Source organism: Sarcophilus harrisii, chromosome 2 (genome assembly GCF_902635505.1).
Source record: "Sarcophilus harrisii chromosome 2, mSarHar1.11, whole genome shotgun sequence".
Taxonomy (NCBI): domain Eukaryota; kingdom Metazoa; phylum Chordata; class Mammalia; order Dasyuromorphia; family Dasyuridae; genus Sarcophilus; species Sarcophilus harrisii.
In genome coordinates, this window is record NC_045427.1 from 595549399 (window position 1) to 595564696 (window position 15298).

The 15298-nt window shown below is 36.6% G+C and overlaps 1 protein-coding gene across 5 annotated transcripts in view; it reads right to left on the reverse strand.

Annotated features, from left to right (window-relative positions):
• Positions 1-15298, reverse strand: part of WDFY4 (WDFY family member 4) — a 486698-nt gene that overhangs the window by 305785 nt on the left and 165615 nt on the right. For all 5 annotated transcript variants that reach the window (XM_031956283.1, XM_031956282.1, XM_012539778.3 and 2 more), the window contains 5 exons: positions 10916-11050; positions 9092-9281; positions 4935-5124; positions 2261-2418; positions 472-924 (listed from right to left, as the gene is read on the reverse strand). In XM_031956283.1, the coding sequence (XP_031812143.1) occupies positions 472-924; positions 2261-2418; positions 4935-5124; positions 9092-9281; positions 10916-11050 (1126 nt within the window). The remainder of the gene's footprint in view (positions 1-471; positions 925-2260; positions 2419-4934; positions 5125-9091; positions 9282-10915; positions 11051-15298) is intronic.

The window sequence follows — 15298 nt, forward strand, 5'->3', positions numbered from 1 at the left end:
TCAAGTTAATTAGGTTCACATAGGGTGAACCAAGAAAATGTCAATTTACTTGGTCTCTCCTCTTGCACCCTATACCTTCCTGTGGATTCTGGATAAATGAGTCCTTTGAGTTCATCTTCCAAAGCTAAGAATCATGAAATAATTCAATCCCATAAACATTTATTGTGTCTGTTGTATACTATATTAAACACTGTGGATACAAAAAGAAATAAAAGGCAGTCCTTCCCCATTGAGGAGCTTATAATCTAATGAGACAATATACAAGCAAGTATACACAGAGCAAGTTATATATTGGATAAATAGGAAATAATTTAAAGTTTAAAAAAATAAAAAGGAAATAATTTAAAAAGGAAGTAGTAGAAAGTAGAGGTTAAGGAAGGTTTTTTCTGTAGGAGGTGGGATGTTAGGAGTAAAAGGAAGTCATAAAACTCAGTAAATAAGTATTCTTGTACTGTGACCTCTGAATCATACCTGTCTTCCTCATGATCTTTGCTTGTTTCCGTAGGTGAGCCAACAAGAAACCTAGAAATCCTGAGTCCCTGAATATGTCAGTAAAGAGCAAATCGTGTGCAATGATACTGTGGAGGCTCCGTAAGGCCGCTATGGTACAAGATGGTGCTAAGTTTTCCCTGATCAAATTCTGCACTTTCTTGAGAATTTCATGTGGGATGAAAACCAGGTCAAACACCAGAAACTCCAGAAGCTGGAAGAACTGCATCTGAGCCAGGAGGGGCTTCAGATGGATGATCTCCACAAACTGGGAAATAGGCTGCAGCGTCCACTCCAAGAGGAAAAAGTTCCTCCTATTCCAGTTCCATATTGTTTTGATGCTGGATAATATTTTTTGGCAGAGAAGTAAATCACTGGTTTTCTGGAAGGCATTTTGTAACACTTGAAAGGCCTGGAGGTTTTTCACAGTCGTTCCTGCAGGAGAAAATAAAAAATACTTAAGATATTTCTTGAAATACTTGTTGCACTGATTATAATGTTAATATCTCAGATAAAATGGTGTTCTATAGGGAAATAGCTAGGAAAGAAATGGAAAAAACTCAGTCTTTGGCTCATTAGAGTCTGGTGTGAATTGGGTAAAATAAACTAATAACAACAATAATATTTATATTGTCCTTACTCTGTAGCCAAGAACTGTGCTAAGTTTTTGTGGTTGTTTAATCATTTTTTTAATTGTTTTCAACTTTTTATTACCCCATTTGGGTATTCCTGGCAAAGATACTGGAGTAGTTTGCTATTTCCTTTTCCAGTTCATTTTACAGAACAGGAAACTGAGGCAAATTGAATTAAGCGGCTTGCCCAGAGTCACACAGCTGCTAAGTGAGATGAAATTTGAGCTGAGGAAGATGAATCTTCCTAACTCCAGATCCTGCACTCAATCCACTGTAGGGATGCATGTTTTATATATATATATATATTTATATTATGTAATATTTATTATTATATAATTATATTATATATGTATATATATATATATATATATATTATGCCCGGTGAACAAAACATAGCTTCTCCTAAGGACTTGGGAACACAGACTAATCCATAACTGTCTAAGGAGACAGTCATACTAAACCTGATCTTCTGTAGGAGAGGGAGTGCAGGTCTTTAAACTTCAGGCAGGCTCTTTCTGGGAAGGGTGTGGAGTTTCTTTGTAGTGGAATAGGCTGTCTCTGACCATACTAACCTTAACTTCATACATCTAGGTACGGATGGGTTCTGAATAAGACAAACCAAGACTGGCCACCATAAATTTATTAAATTCTTAATTAAATAATTAATTGAGTTAATTAGAATAAAGTCAGCAGAGTGTAATTCATGTAACAAAACACTTTCCTTCCTTAACTAAGTAGCAAAACCTGATGGAATGATCCAGTTAAGGGCAAATATATTGTTTTCTACATGTTAGATCACAGGCCCATTTTACAGAACACCGTATTTTAAGAACCTCTCATTTCACCAGTGTAGACCCTCGCTCATCCTGTGAGCATCATGGCAAATGATGGTCTCTAATAACAGAGTCTGTGGCAGAAAAGCATCTCCCACGACTAGTCTGCTGATGACCTCCCTGGTAGAGCTGGACAGCCCAGGATAACAGGAGCCTTTCCTATTGCTCTGCTTGAGGCCTCCAGTCTGACAAAGGCACTCAGAGCCTGGGGCCTTTGGGAAGGTGAGATCATGTCTGCCCCACGATGAGCCATCCCAGAAAACCTTCAGTGGAAGCACAAGAAGAAGGCAAGGAAATGTACTTTACCGGAGGACTCCTGCTCAAACTTAAAGCCGTCTAGCTGGGGGTAGGTGACACTGTCAAACACCTTCAGCTCTGTCTTCCCACAGGTGGTGAGCCACATCACCAGCTCCAAAAGTTCTTCCAGGTAGGGCTCTGCTCCATTGTCAGCAATATCCCCAAACCTGGGGGAAAGGAATGCACTGTGTCATTGTGTAAATGTCCTGCCCTCATTGGTTGCCCCCAACAGCTCCTTGGGCCACAGGCGAGCCAGGGGGACCAGGGGCTATGCTGGCAACACAGGCACAGGACCAGGTGGGCACACTGTGTCTGCTATGGAGGGTGGGTCAGAGAAAGCTGCACAGGACCCGTAGGAGAAGCATCCTCCTCCCAGAAGGAATCGGGAGTTCCCACAAGGCAGAGGAGAAGCAGGAAGGTGGGCCGGACTTGGAGCAGGGGCTTTTCAGGTGGGAAACTTTGGGATACTCTGCTTCACTCTAGCTCAGCTGTATCATTATGATCCATATCAATGAATATTGATTGAATATTGAATATCAATGAATCAAATGATTCATAAAGAATCATTTTCCTTATGAAAATTAAAATCTTACAGGATACAGTGTTTTCCCTATGTAAATACAGGAAACTCCCAAGTAGGAAATTTATCATTCATAATTGACTCTTTGCAACCCTATTTGGGATTTTCTTGGCAAAGATTCTGAAGTGATTTGCTATTTTCTTCTTCAGTTCATTTGACAAATGAGGAAATTGAGGCATAGACATTAAGTGACTTGTCCAGGGTCACTGCATCCTATGCGCTGCAGAAATACTCTCTGCCTGTGGCAGATCAACAACTTCTTTATAAATTACATTCTTGAGCATTGCCCCAGGGGCCTAAAGTCATATATCTAGCATGTATCCCAATGGGTACAATAACCCGGATCTTCCTGTAATGAGCAGCACCCAATCCCTTTACTCAGCACGTTCTGTGGCCAGACAATGTTCTTAGTCCTGCTTACATCTTCTGATTCTAGATCCACTTATCATGGCCTCATAGGGTCATACCATCTTTAGGACTTCATGGAAACTCAGAGGCCATCTAGTCCAATCCCTCGAACTGAAGTTCACAGAGGGAGCATTATTTGTCCAAGGATACATCAGTAATAAATAAAGAAGTCCAGATTCTATACTCAGAGTATTTTTGAGCTATAGATTTAGAACTTCAAGAAATTTTGTAGCATCTACCTATAATTCTGTAGATTAGGAAACTTAGACACAATGAGGTTAAGATCATATAGGTAAGTGGGTAAGAGACTTGAAATAAGAAGGCAAGACTTCCAACTCTAAAGACAAGGCTTTTAATACTGCATCCCTTTTCCTAAAAAAAAGAGATAAAGAGAGGGGAAGGGGAGAGAGAGAGGGAAAAAGAGAGGACAGACAGAGAGATGGAAAGAGGAGAGAGAGAGAGAGAGAGAGAGAGAGAGAGAGAGAGAGAGAGAGAGAGAAACAGAGAGAGAAACAGAGAGAGAGAGTGAGAGAGAGAAAGATGTGTATACATACATATACACACTCATATATATATATATATATATATATATATATACATGAATATAGGTATATATACACATGTATAGACATACACACACTGTGTGAAATATATGTTAAGATAAATAGATACATAGATATATAGATCCCAAGTACCACACATTGTGATTCTCTGGAGATCTACCAAAGTAGGAAAAATCTGCCCGTTAGTCCCATAAAATCACCATAATAGCTATGTTTATATTATGTGTCTTTTTGATGTAAGAGTCTTAGAGCATATTCACTCAGCAAGTATTTGCTGAATGTGTCCTAAAGTCCCAGTACATTACAATAGCTGGACAGTAGCACTGCCCTGATGCTGATACTGGAGGAAAGGTCAGTGTGCACAGATGACAGCCGCTTCTTTCCAGTCTCCTCTGAGAGCAGAATACCAATAAGTGGACTGAGAGGTTCACTGTCCTCTGGATTTCTAGGGAAGCAGACAATTCCCTGGCTTTCTGAAATCAAGAGCAAGGACCACAGACCAGACAGACCCACCAGAGACTTGACCCAGAGGGCACACAGAAGAGAAGAATTTGAATTCTGGCTCAATTTTCCTGACTTCCTACAAAATCCTAATTTATGTGAGCACTGTGAGGTCAGGGACTTAATACATACTGATAGAGTGTCCTTTCCTCTGACCAGTTCCTACCATCATGGATGTAACTTGAAAGGTGGGGTTAACAATATAATAACCATCTTAGGCAGCATGGTCAGAAATGACTCAATTAGTCAGTGAGCCAATAAACCTTCTTAAAGTACCTACTGTGTGCCAGTCACTATGCTAAGCCTAAAATTACAAAGGAAATTAAAAGACAGTCCATCAAATTAAAGGGAAAATGCAGTAAAGCAAGCCCTGACTTTTGAGTTAGAGAATCTGACTTCAAACTTTACTTCCATCATTTAATAAATGAAAATAGATGTCCATTTCCTCTTCTATAAAATAAAGAGGATGGATGCATGACCTCTGAGGTTCCTTCTGCCTCTGTTTATGGAACAGGGATTTCCAAAAAGCCCCTATTTGTTACAATAATTCTGCAGTTTTGTGAGTTGGTCATTTTATTTTCTCACCCCCTGATCTCCTCCAATACCAACACCACCTCAAAGATACACTTACCGAAGCAAAATTTTGAGCAACATGGGGTAGCCGTCAGTGTTCTCAAACTCAAGCAGCAAAGTAGATGAAATGGAATAGGAATCCTTCACAAAATGCAAGATGAGGCTCGCTACCTCACTCACTTCCTGGGGACGCAAGGTGTCCACCAACCTGGAGAGATTCTGGATGGTAATCTTCACCGAGTTCGAAGCTGCCGAGAAGACATTGCACTTCTTTCATTTTATTTTTATATAGTGCCTTGTATATAGTAGCAACTTAATAAATGCTTTGTTGTATTGAATTGAACGTTTATTTTTTATTTCTTTGAATCAAACCCATCTCTTCAAGTTTCCCTTTCATATCTACAGGTGGACAGGAAAGAGAGAAGGGGGTGAGAAAGAGAGAGGAGATAAGGAAAAGGAGAAGGAAGGAGGATGAGAAGGGGAGAAGTTTTCCTTTCTGTGCATATGTTCACTATAGCCCAACGATGCTAGGAAAATTACATTTTTTGCCAGTGGCATTTCCTTTTGAACTAAACACTTCTTTCTATACTTTGTAGACCCAAACAAAAGTCCCTTATCAAGAAGCCTGAAACAGATGCCATATGATGCCATACTTCTGTATAATTCTCTTCCTTCTTGAACTGTTTTAACATCTGGCCCATTTTTAAAGTCACTGAATCCCACAGCTGACTCTGTAGGCTACGTCATGCTCCTTTCTCTGGGTCTTTGACTACCTGGCACAAACAAGCCACATTTGCTGGGTGTGAGTGGGCATGGCACTATGCCAGGGCAATTGAGCCCTGATAGAATAACAATCAGTGAATGTGGTAAATAATCCATGGAGTTGAAGGTTCTCCTGAAGCAACTACCAAAGTTGAGGAAAAAAACTTGGTCATGTTTCTTTTGCCCAGTCCTGAAACTGCTGCCCACGTTACTGACAAACTTACTGGAGTCTTTACCTCAGAAGCCAGCATATGATTTTTAATAACCAGAGTTAACTGCAACACTCATTCTTATTTTTTTCTTTTTTCTATAAATAACTCCCTTTAGGGAAATTCTAAGTCATTCTTTCTTAGATTGTCTGTTTCCTTTTCTTCTAAATAATTCTGAGACTCCTCCCCCTGTCTCTTCCTTTGCTTTTGCTCCAGATAGAAAAAGGGAGGTTCTAGTTTTCTAGTAAAAGCTATTAAAGGCCCACTGGGGAAGCCTTCATCACCTGTGGGTATTAAGTGGTCACAAATGCTGGGTCCAGGATACTCTCCTGGCACTTCTCCTTACAAATGTGCACAAGGATTTAATTTTATTCCCAGAAAGGTCACTGCACATGAATGCTCTAGTTGGCAGTGGCTCCTGCGATGGTCTCACAGGGGCCAGCCCCTTTTCTACTTCCACCCAAATCTGGAGGTGAGAATGGGGGGAACCAGAGGGTCATCCAAGAACATTCCAAAGAACACTTTGAATTAAATCCATGTCAAGTCTCCCCTTCATATCTACAAGTGGAGAAGAGAAAGAGAGGGAGAGGAAGGATTCAAAAAGGAGGAAGAGAAGAAAAGGAAGAATGGAATGGAAATAGCAGCAGCACCACCAACTAGGTGACAAAGCTTAGGAATTGGGGTCCAGAAGTTTGAGTGCTGACTCAGACTCTGAAAAGTTGTGTGAGCCTGGGTGAGTCATTTCACCTCAGTCACCTTAGTTCTCTTCATCTGTAAAACTGAAATAATAATAGCATCTACCTAACAGGAATATTTGGGGATCAAATAAAATAAAGCTGTAAAGCTTTTTGTAGATTAAAATGTTATATAAATGTTAGCTGTTGCTGCTAATGATATTATTTCTACTACTATTATTATTACTACTTCTAGTAGTACTATTGCTACTATTTTTATTGCTAATATGACTATTAATACTAGTTCTATGAATAGTCTCTACTAGTAGTACTAATACTACTATAACTATTTTTCAAGTAATACTTGTACTGCTAATGCTACAATTACTACTATTACAACTGCTACCACAATAGTAGTACTACTACTTCTGTTATTACTAGTACTAGTACTGTTTACACTACTACTAGTATAACATTACTATTAGTAGTACTAATTAGTAGTAACTAAACTGTTATAACTGTTTTACTAATAGTAGCAGTACTTCTACTGCTACTATCAGTAGTAGTAGTGCTACTACTTCTACTATTGATACTATCATTATTATTACTAGTACTACTGCTACTATAATTATTGCTAACATTACTATGACATAACTATTTTACAAGTAGTACTAGTACTACTACTGCTACAGTTACTATTACTACTATTACTCATAGTACTACTACTTCTATTATTAGTAGTACTATTTCTACTAATATTAGTATAACATTACTACTAATAGTGCTAATACTACTATAACTACTTTACTAATAGTAGTAGTACTACTAATGCTACTATTTGTAGTAGTGCTACTACTACTACTACTGCTACTATTATGATTACTAGTACTACTACTATTATTGATACTATTCTTATTGCTAATATGACCATTACTACTACTTCTGTTAGTACTTCTGATCCCTACTAGCAGTACTATTACTACTATAACTTTTTACTAGTAGTACTACTACTGTTGCTGCTACAATTACTACTAATGTTAGTACTGCTGCTGCTACTGCTACTACTAGTTGTACATTACATTTATTATTAGTAGTACTGCTATTATCACCGGCAATACTAGTAGTGCTACAAATAGTATAGCATTACTAGTTAGTAGTATTAATGCTACTATAATTACTTTACTAATAATAGTGGTACTACTGTTTCTGTTCTATTAAAAGTACTAGTTGTACTACTTCTACTTCTCCTGCTATTACTGCTATTATTGCTAGTACTGCCATTAACTGTTATTAGTACTACTAATAATATCCAAGTGCTACTGCTACTACTACCTCTGGGGGCACTACTACTAATACTGCTGCTGTTGCTGCTGCTACTATTACTACCATTATTACTACAACTACTCCTATCATGATGCATGAGCAACCAGTTCTTTTATGCATGTTTCCTTTCCCAGTTGTTCAACTTTCCCTTAAGTCTTTGACATAAATCAGTAGTTGAAGATTTCTAGATATCACCAGTAAAAGAACACCATCCCCCAGTTATCAGAAAGAAGAGTGGTGATTCAGTTGATCAGTGGACAGGAATGACAGCATGGGTGGTGACTGGCTCCCCTCCAATGTGGTCCAACCACATCCTCGTTTAGGGGCTTTCAGGGTGCTCCAGGGAGCACTCTTCACAATCTGACCTCTGCCTAACTTTCCATCCTACACTTCATGAGCTTTTTGACCCTCTGTACACTTTATAATTCACCCATATTGTTCTACCAGTAGGTCTTCACACTCCATTTCCCACCTCCATACCTTTGCTCCTGCGTCCTTTGCCTAGAATAATGCTCTCTTTCCTCATCTACCTCTTAGGATCTCCAAAAATCCGTCAAACCTTAGTCTTCTATAGGAAGCCTTTCTCTAACTCCAGCATTTAGCACAATATCTGACACAAATAATCTTGTTGTATTTGATTGATTATTGAAATAATTGGAAAGATACCAGCCAAAACAGATCAGAAGCCACTCACTCACCTATCAGTTCAGAAATCAATCTCATTGGAAGAAAAAGAGAGTTTGTGAACAGGTTCTATCCTGGTTTGGCTTGCCTGTCTGACTTTTCTGAAAAGCACTGACTGGACTAACAAAGCAAAGACAATTGATCTTGTCTTTCTAAGATATAAATCCAAATACTTTTCTGTAGTCAGGATTTGGGTATATTTGCTATTCTTATCAGTCTTTTCTCTTAGACAGTTAAATCTCTCTTCTGGATCATTTTTCTAATCAGTTACAGGAAACTGTATAGACAATTTTTTTAGTTTAACAAAAGTATGAAAATAAATGAAGTTACACATTCCAACTCTTTGGCAAGAAGGTGTTATGTAACTCCAAAGCAATAATAATTTCATTATCATGAATATTATAAAATGGAATATATGATTAAGTGTCCTTGATATAGACCCTGGAGGAAAACGATCTAAAATTGAATTAATTTTAAAACTCTTAAATACAATTATTTTTCAATAAAATCATGTACTGAAGAATTCAAAGAAAGCTTTTTTGCCCAAATTCTATGAGACCTACTTTGCAGATAACTGATGATACTTGGACTCTGAGCCTTTGAGATGGCCCTAAGCACAGAAAAGGTGGGTTCTTTCCAGGAGAGGCTGCTCTGCTCCCAAAGAGAGGATGTTGCAATCAGAAGAGACTGGAGTTCATTACCAAGGATCAGCTCTTCTACACCCTGTGGATCATCGTAAATGTGGAGCATCATCTGAAAAGACAAATCCAATTGTTCTCTGATTAGAGAAAATACATCCTGTCAAAATCTCAGGACTTATCTGACCAAACACACAGTGCCATGCATATTTTTGGCATGAAGATTTGATCCCATTTCCATTTCCAAATATGGAAACTTCTCCCAGATCTACTAAAGCAAGTTCAAGAGGAGAGGAAGTAACTAACCAGCCCAAGAACATCCAGCTAATATGTATCTTGGGCAGCACTCAAATCCAGGTCATCCAAATGCAATATTCATCTCTTTATCCATTGCAATGCTGCCTTGCACAAAGAATATTTACTATTTTTGTTCATCTTCAGTTGTGTCCAACTCTGTGACCCCAAATTTGGGTTTTCTTAGTAGAAATACTGAAGCAGTTTGCTATTTCCTTCTCTAACTCATTTGTAAATGGGAAAACTGAGGCAAAGAGCTAGTAAGTGTCTGAGACTAGATTTGAACTTATAAAGATGAGTCTTCAATTCTTATCTCCGGCTGCCCCATAATGCAAGAAGGAATCCCTTAATAAGTGTTAAAAACAAATCAGCAAGAGGAGTTAGTATAGTTTACAAACATTTAGAGGTAGAGTTTGTCCCTCTTTCACTCCTCACTAGGAAATGGAAGAACACCTTGGGCCATTTTATCTCTCTGAGATGAAATTTTTCTCATATGTAAAGAGAATGTCAGTATTAGCTCCAATGGATCCTCACAGTTACAACTCTCCTCTGAATCATTTTTTTTCCTAATCAGGTAGAAGAAATTGTATAGAAAGGTCTTTTAGTTTAAGAAAATTGTGGGGCTAAATGAAGTTGTATGTGTCTATTTACGTATAGTTGTTTCAACAATCATCCCTATATTCAACATTGTCTTCCCCATGAGGCTGTGACTTCCTGGAGAGCAAGGACTCTCTTTGGAGGTTCTAGTTTGTTTTTTGTCTTTCTTCATATCACCAGAACTTAGTACAGCATTTGATACATAGCAGGGGCTTAGTAACTGCTTATTGACTGACTGGTCTCTATTTACTAGCTATTTAAAGCAATTATTTGTCAGTTTTAAAAATGAATTCTTAGAAGACCTAAGAGTTCTATGTTTTTATTGGTCACACTGTAAAGTCCAGGAGCAGTAGAAATGAGAAGGGTTTAGAGGTGAATACTCTGTTAGAGATAAGAGAGTCTGTGAGACCGATAAGGAACTGGAGTAACAAAAACCAAAACTATGGAGTCCATCTAATAAAGTTTGTTCACTTTACAAATGAGGATATAGGTTGATGAACCCAGATCCTCTGGCACTCACACTGGTGTTCTTTCCATTATTCCATGCTGAATCTTGGGGATTTAAGAGACAATAAGTAACTGGCCATGGTGCCTAAACTTGAAACAGAGTGAAATATAGCTAGAAGGGACTTAATGAAGTAAGACCGGTCAAGAAAACAGGAATGAGTTTCCCCACAATCAAAGGATCATTTCTGTAGATGTGGAATTAAAAAAAAGTTTTCATTTTTAAAAATGTTAGAATTGAAGAATATCGATCATGAATGTTGGGGGAGAGGAAAGGATATTAAGGAATTTAAGAGATTGGTCTCCCAGTCTTGCTGTTAGCTTGAAGTGATACCTCATCCTACCACAACTCACCTGTACAAACATTTTCTGAACTTGAGAATCACTCACAAACAACTCATCTTTATCCAATGGAAAAGCAAAAAAGATGTAAAGGCATTGCAATAGCAGACGTGGAAGACCAGATTCAATGATCTTGCTGAGTGTCTCCTAAAAGGAAAAAAACAAAAATCACATACTTTGTGACATTCTCCTATGAAAGGGCCTTTTCCCCATTGTTTCACTAAATGACGCCTTTACTCTCACTGTCCTGTCAATAGTCAGAAGCAGTAGTAGTAAAGACTTTGTTTTCAACCCCATTTTACATTTAAAAAATCTACATTTCTGCTTTATCCCAAAATACATACATTCTATGTGGAAGTGAAATAAAGCAAAACTTTGTTACAGTAACATTAAAAGAACCAAAGGCATTCACCAGTTCACTGGTCCTCCAACAGGCCCAAATTTTCTCCTTTTCCACCTTTTTCTTTCTCCTTCTGTCCTTTTCTTTCTTGTTCCTTAAAAGTTGTTTAATTGAAAATTATAGACTTCTGAACTATTCTTCTATCTATACTTTCCAGGAGAACATTATTGGTTGGTCAAATTTCTTAATACTTTCCCCTTTCTCCCCGCTCAAAAATTTCTTTAACTAAATCTCTTACTGCAAACACCCTTATTGCTGCTATTACTAAAGAAAATATAGATAGAAGGCTAGTTGACCATTAGAAAGACAAATTCAAATCATAACTCAGATACTCACTTTAGGTAACTTTTAGATACCTCTTTAGTTTAGGTTTAGTTTAGTTTAGGTAATTTTAGGTAACCTTAGTTTCTCTTATCCTCATTTTATTCATCTGTAAAATGGGCTAATATTATCTATAGAGCTTAATTATAAGCTCAATATAAAATTAAATAAATTACTTTAAGTATTTTAGGAATCTCAAAATGTTATATAAATATCTCTTGGAGGGATGACACTTCTTTGCAAATTATAATCTTAGAAAATTGCCCATTGTGCTAAAAACTTAAACAACTTATCCAGAATCCCATAGAACATGTTATTAGAAGTATAATTTAAATCCAAGACTCTAATTCTTAGGAAGCTCTGTATAGTACTTGATGTTATCATTATTATTACTCTTCAAAGTTGGGAGCAAGATTAACTAGGTTTTGTCTTCCCCCTCCTCTTGGGCATACAAATACTTTTATTTTTAGAATTAGACTCTTGCTTTATCCATGACTTTCTCTCATTGTATAAGTTAAAAGTTAACTGATAATAAATAACAGAAACAACCCTTAGATTTATAAATAGCTCACCATTCCAGCCCAAAGCAATGATGATGATGATGAAGATATATACATAATGGAGGTACTAGCATTGGCTGTCCAGTCCTTAAAATATGCTTAAATTCATCCTCCAAAGTGGGATATATAAAGCACACAAATATTCCCCATCTGGTTCCAGCCTAATACATGAAATTTTGAAGGCCATTTTCCAGATATATGGGGCTAAGAAGCTGGTACTGTGTGATTATAAATCTTCTGATTGGTATTAGAACCAGAAGAATTAATGACTCAAAGACACTGAACCAGAACTAAGTATATACACAAAAAGATGACCCACCAATCGCTTCTTTTTTTTTCTTTCCTGACAGAGACTGATGCAAGGAATGCTGTGAGATGTCAAGTTGAGGGGAAAGTGATGACCCTACCTCTCAACCTGCCATAATGTGTGTAAGCACCTGTACCTTTATACTTTTTTTGTTTCCCTCATGTTGCCTTTATTAACTTTTGTTTTTACTTTTCCTTATATTAGGCAAATGAATATTCTGGGTTTGATGTATCCAGGTGAATTGTGGTCTCATTTTTTCTCATCTATAAAATGAAGGAATTTGACTCAATGACTTCTAAGATTCCTTCTACTTGTAAATTAATGAACTTCTATATTAAGACTTGGTACGATTTGAAGATCCTAAGTGGCATTGGGAGCAGAGTTCTCCATCAATAGTCTGGACATAATTAAGTAGCAATTCTGCTTCTCATTTTCCAACTGATACTTCTTCCACAACATTACTTCATTTTTATCACTCTGTCCTATTTGATCCTGGAGTTATCTCAGAAGTGTTTTTCAGATAAGCTTATACACCAAAAATTTAATTCAACTACAAAAAAGCAACCATTTTATCTGAATGAAAAATTGTAAGACATTGAACATTTAAAAATGAATAACATAATGACTTGTCCCAGGATCACTTCTATCTGAATTCCATCTAACAGCTTAAGAAAAGCAAGATAATGATAATAACTGTTCTACTTCAACATAAAATTTTTAAAAAACTAATTAACTGTATTAATTGAAAAAGAGGAAAATAAAAGGACATTGATAAAGTAGAGAGAAAAAAATAAGAGAAGAATTAAAAAGACAAAATAAGAAAAGAAAAAAGTATAATAGGAATGGAAACGATAGGAAAGTGATAACAAGTAGAAGAGAGGGATCAGAGATGAGGTGAAGATGAGCATTGGGAATAGAGTCACTTTACAAAAGGTTAAGCTAAAATAACTGAAAAGACAGAGTACTGAGTTTACAACAGAACGAAAATATCATAACTTGAAAAAAAATTAGAGAAAAATAAAGGAAAATATAAATATAATCAGTAATTTAAAAATGAATAGATTAAACAACCCAATAAAATGAAAATAGTTACACATTGGATAGGAAAAAACAAAACCCTACATATAACAATTGACATCATATAGCACTGAGGAGTTTGCAGAGTATTACATTATCTAATTCAGCTTTCACATCATGAACTCCACACTCTAAGCATCCATATCTCCATGTTAGATGTAAAGAAATTGAAACTGAGGAAGAATAAATGACCTGTCTGTAGATGTACAACTACTGAATAAAGGAAAAGGAGATGAGAGAAGGTCGTTTAATAGGCATATTTCATCTTCTGCTTCAGAAGATTTTGGTAAAGAATTCAGTGAGCTATTGATCAGAGAAATGCAAATTAAGACAATTCTGAGATACCACTACACACCTATAGATTGGCTAAGATGACAGGAAAAGATAGTGACAAATGTTGGAGGGGATGTGGGAAAACTGGGACACTAATATATAGTTGGTGGAACTGTGAATGGATCCAAGTATCCAAGTATCCAATCCAAGAATGGATTCTGGAGAGCAATGCTCAAAAAGCTTTGGAGCTATGCTCAAAAAGTTATCAAACTTTTGATCCAGCAGTGTTTCTACTGGGTTTATATCCCAAAGAAATCTTAAAGGAGGGAAAGGGACCGACATGTGTTTGTGGCAGCCCTTTTTGTAGTGGCAAGAAACTGGAAACTGGAAGAATGGCTGAAGAAGTTGTGGTATATGAATGATATGGAATATTATTGTTCAGTAAGAAACAACCATCAGATTTCATCTGATTTCATCATGATGAATCATCATCATGATTTCAGAGAGGCCTGGAGAGACTTACATGAACTGATGATGAGTGAAATTAAACAAACCAAGAGATCATTGTACATGGCAACATCCAGATTAAACAATGATCAAGTCTGATGGACGTGGCTCTCTTCAACAATAAGATGATTCAGACCAGTCCCAATTGTTCAGTGATGAAGAGAGCCTTCTACATTCAGAGAGAAAACTGTGGGAACTGAGTGTGGTTCATAACATTGCATTTTCATTCTTTTTGTTGTTGTTTGCTTGAATTTTATTTTGCTTCTCATTTTTGTGTTTTGATTTGATTTTTCTTGTGCAGCAAGATGATTGTATAAATCTGTCTGCTTATATTGGATTTAACATATATTTCTACCATGTTTAACATGTATTGGACTACTTGCCATCTAGGGGAGGGTGTGGGGGAAATGGGGGGGAAATTGGAACATAAGGTTTTGCAAGGACTAATATTGAAGAATTGTCCATACATATGTTTTGAAAAATAAAAGGCTTTAATAAAGAAAAAAAGAATTCAGAGATGAAATCTAAGTCATAAAGGCAAGTGGACCTTTAAACGCATTAAGTATAACTTTTGCCTCAATGATTCCTCTATTGGCAATATGTCCTAAAAGCGTTATCAAAATAAAAAGAAAAAGGTGATTAGGGAGAGGGTCTGTCCACTCAAAAATTTTTATTATGTATTATATACATAATATTTATTTTATGTAACTGAAAAAACTAAAAAAAATAAGGGAATGGATAAATAATGACAAATTAATAGAATTAAAACCCATAACACAGTAAGTACTCCACTGTGCTATACTACATAAATATATATATATATATATTAAATACTATAATGCATTATAAAGACTATTATGAAACAATTCAAAACTACAAAATGCAGGAATAATGTTTATGAACATATCAGCTTGAGTATTTTGTAGAAGAAGATAAATGAATTAAAATAG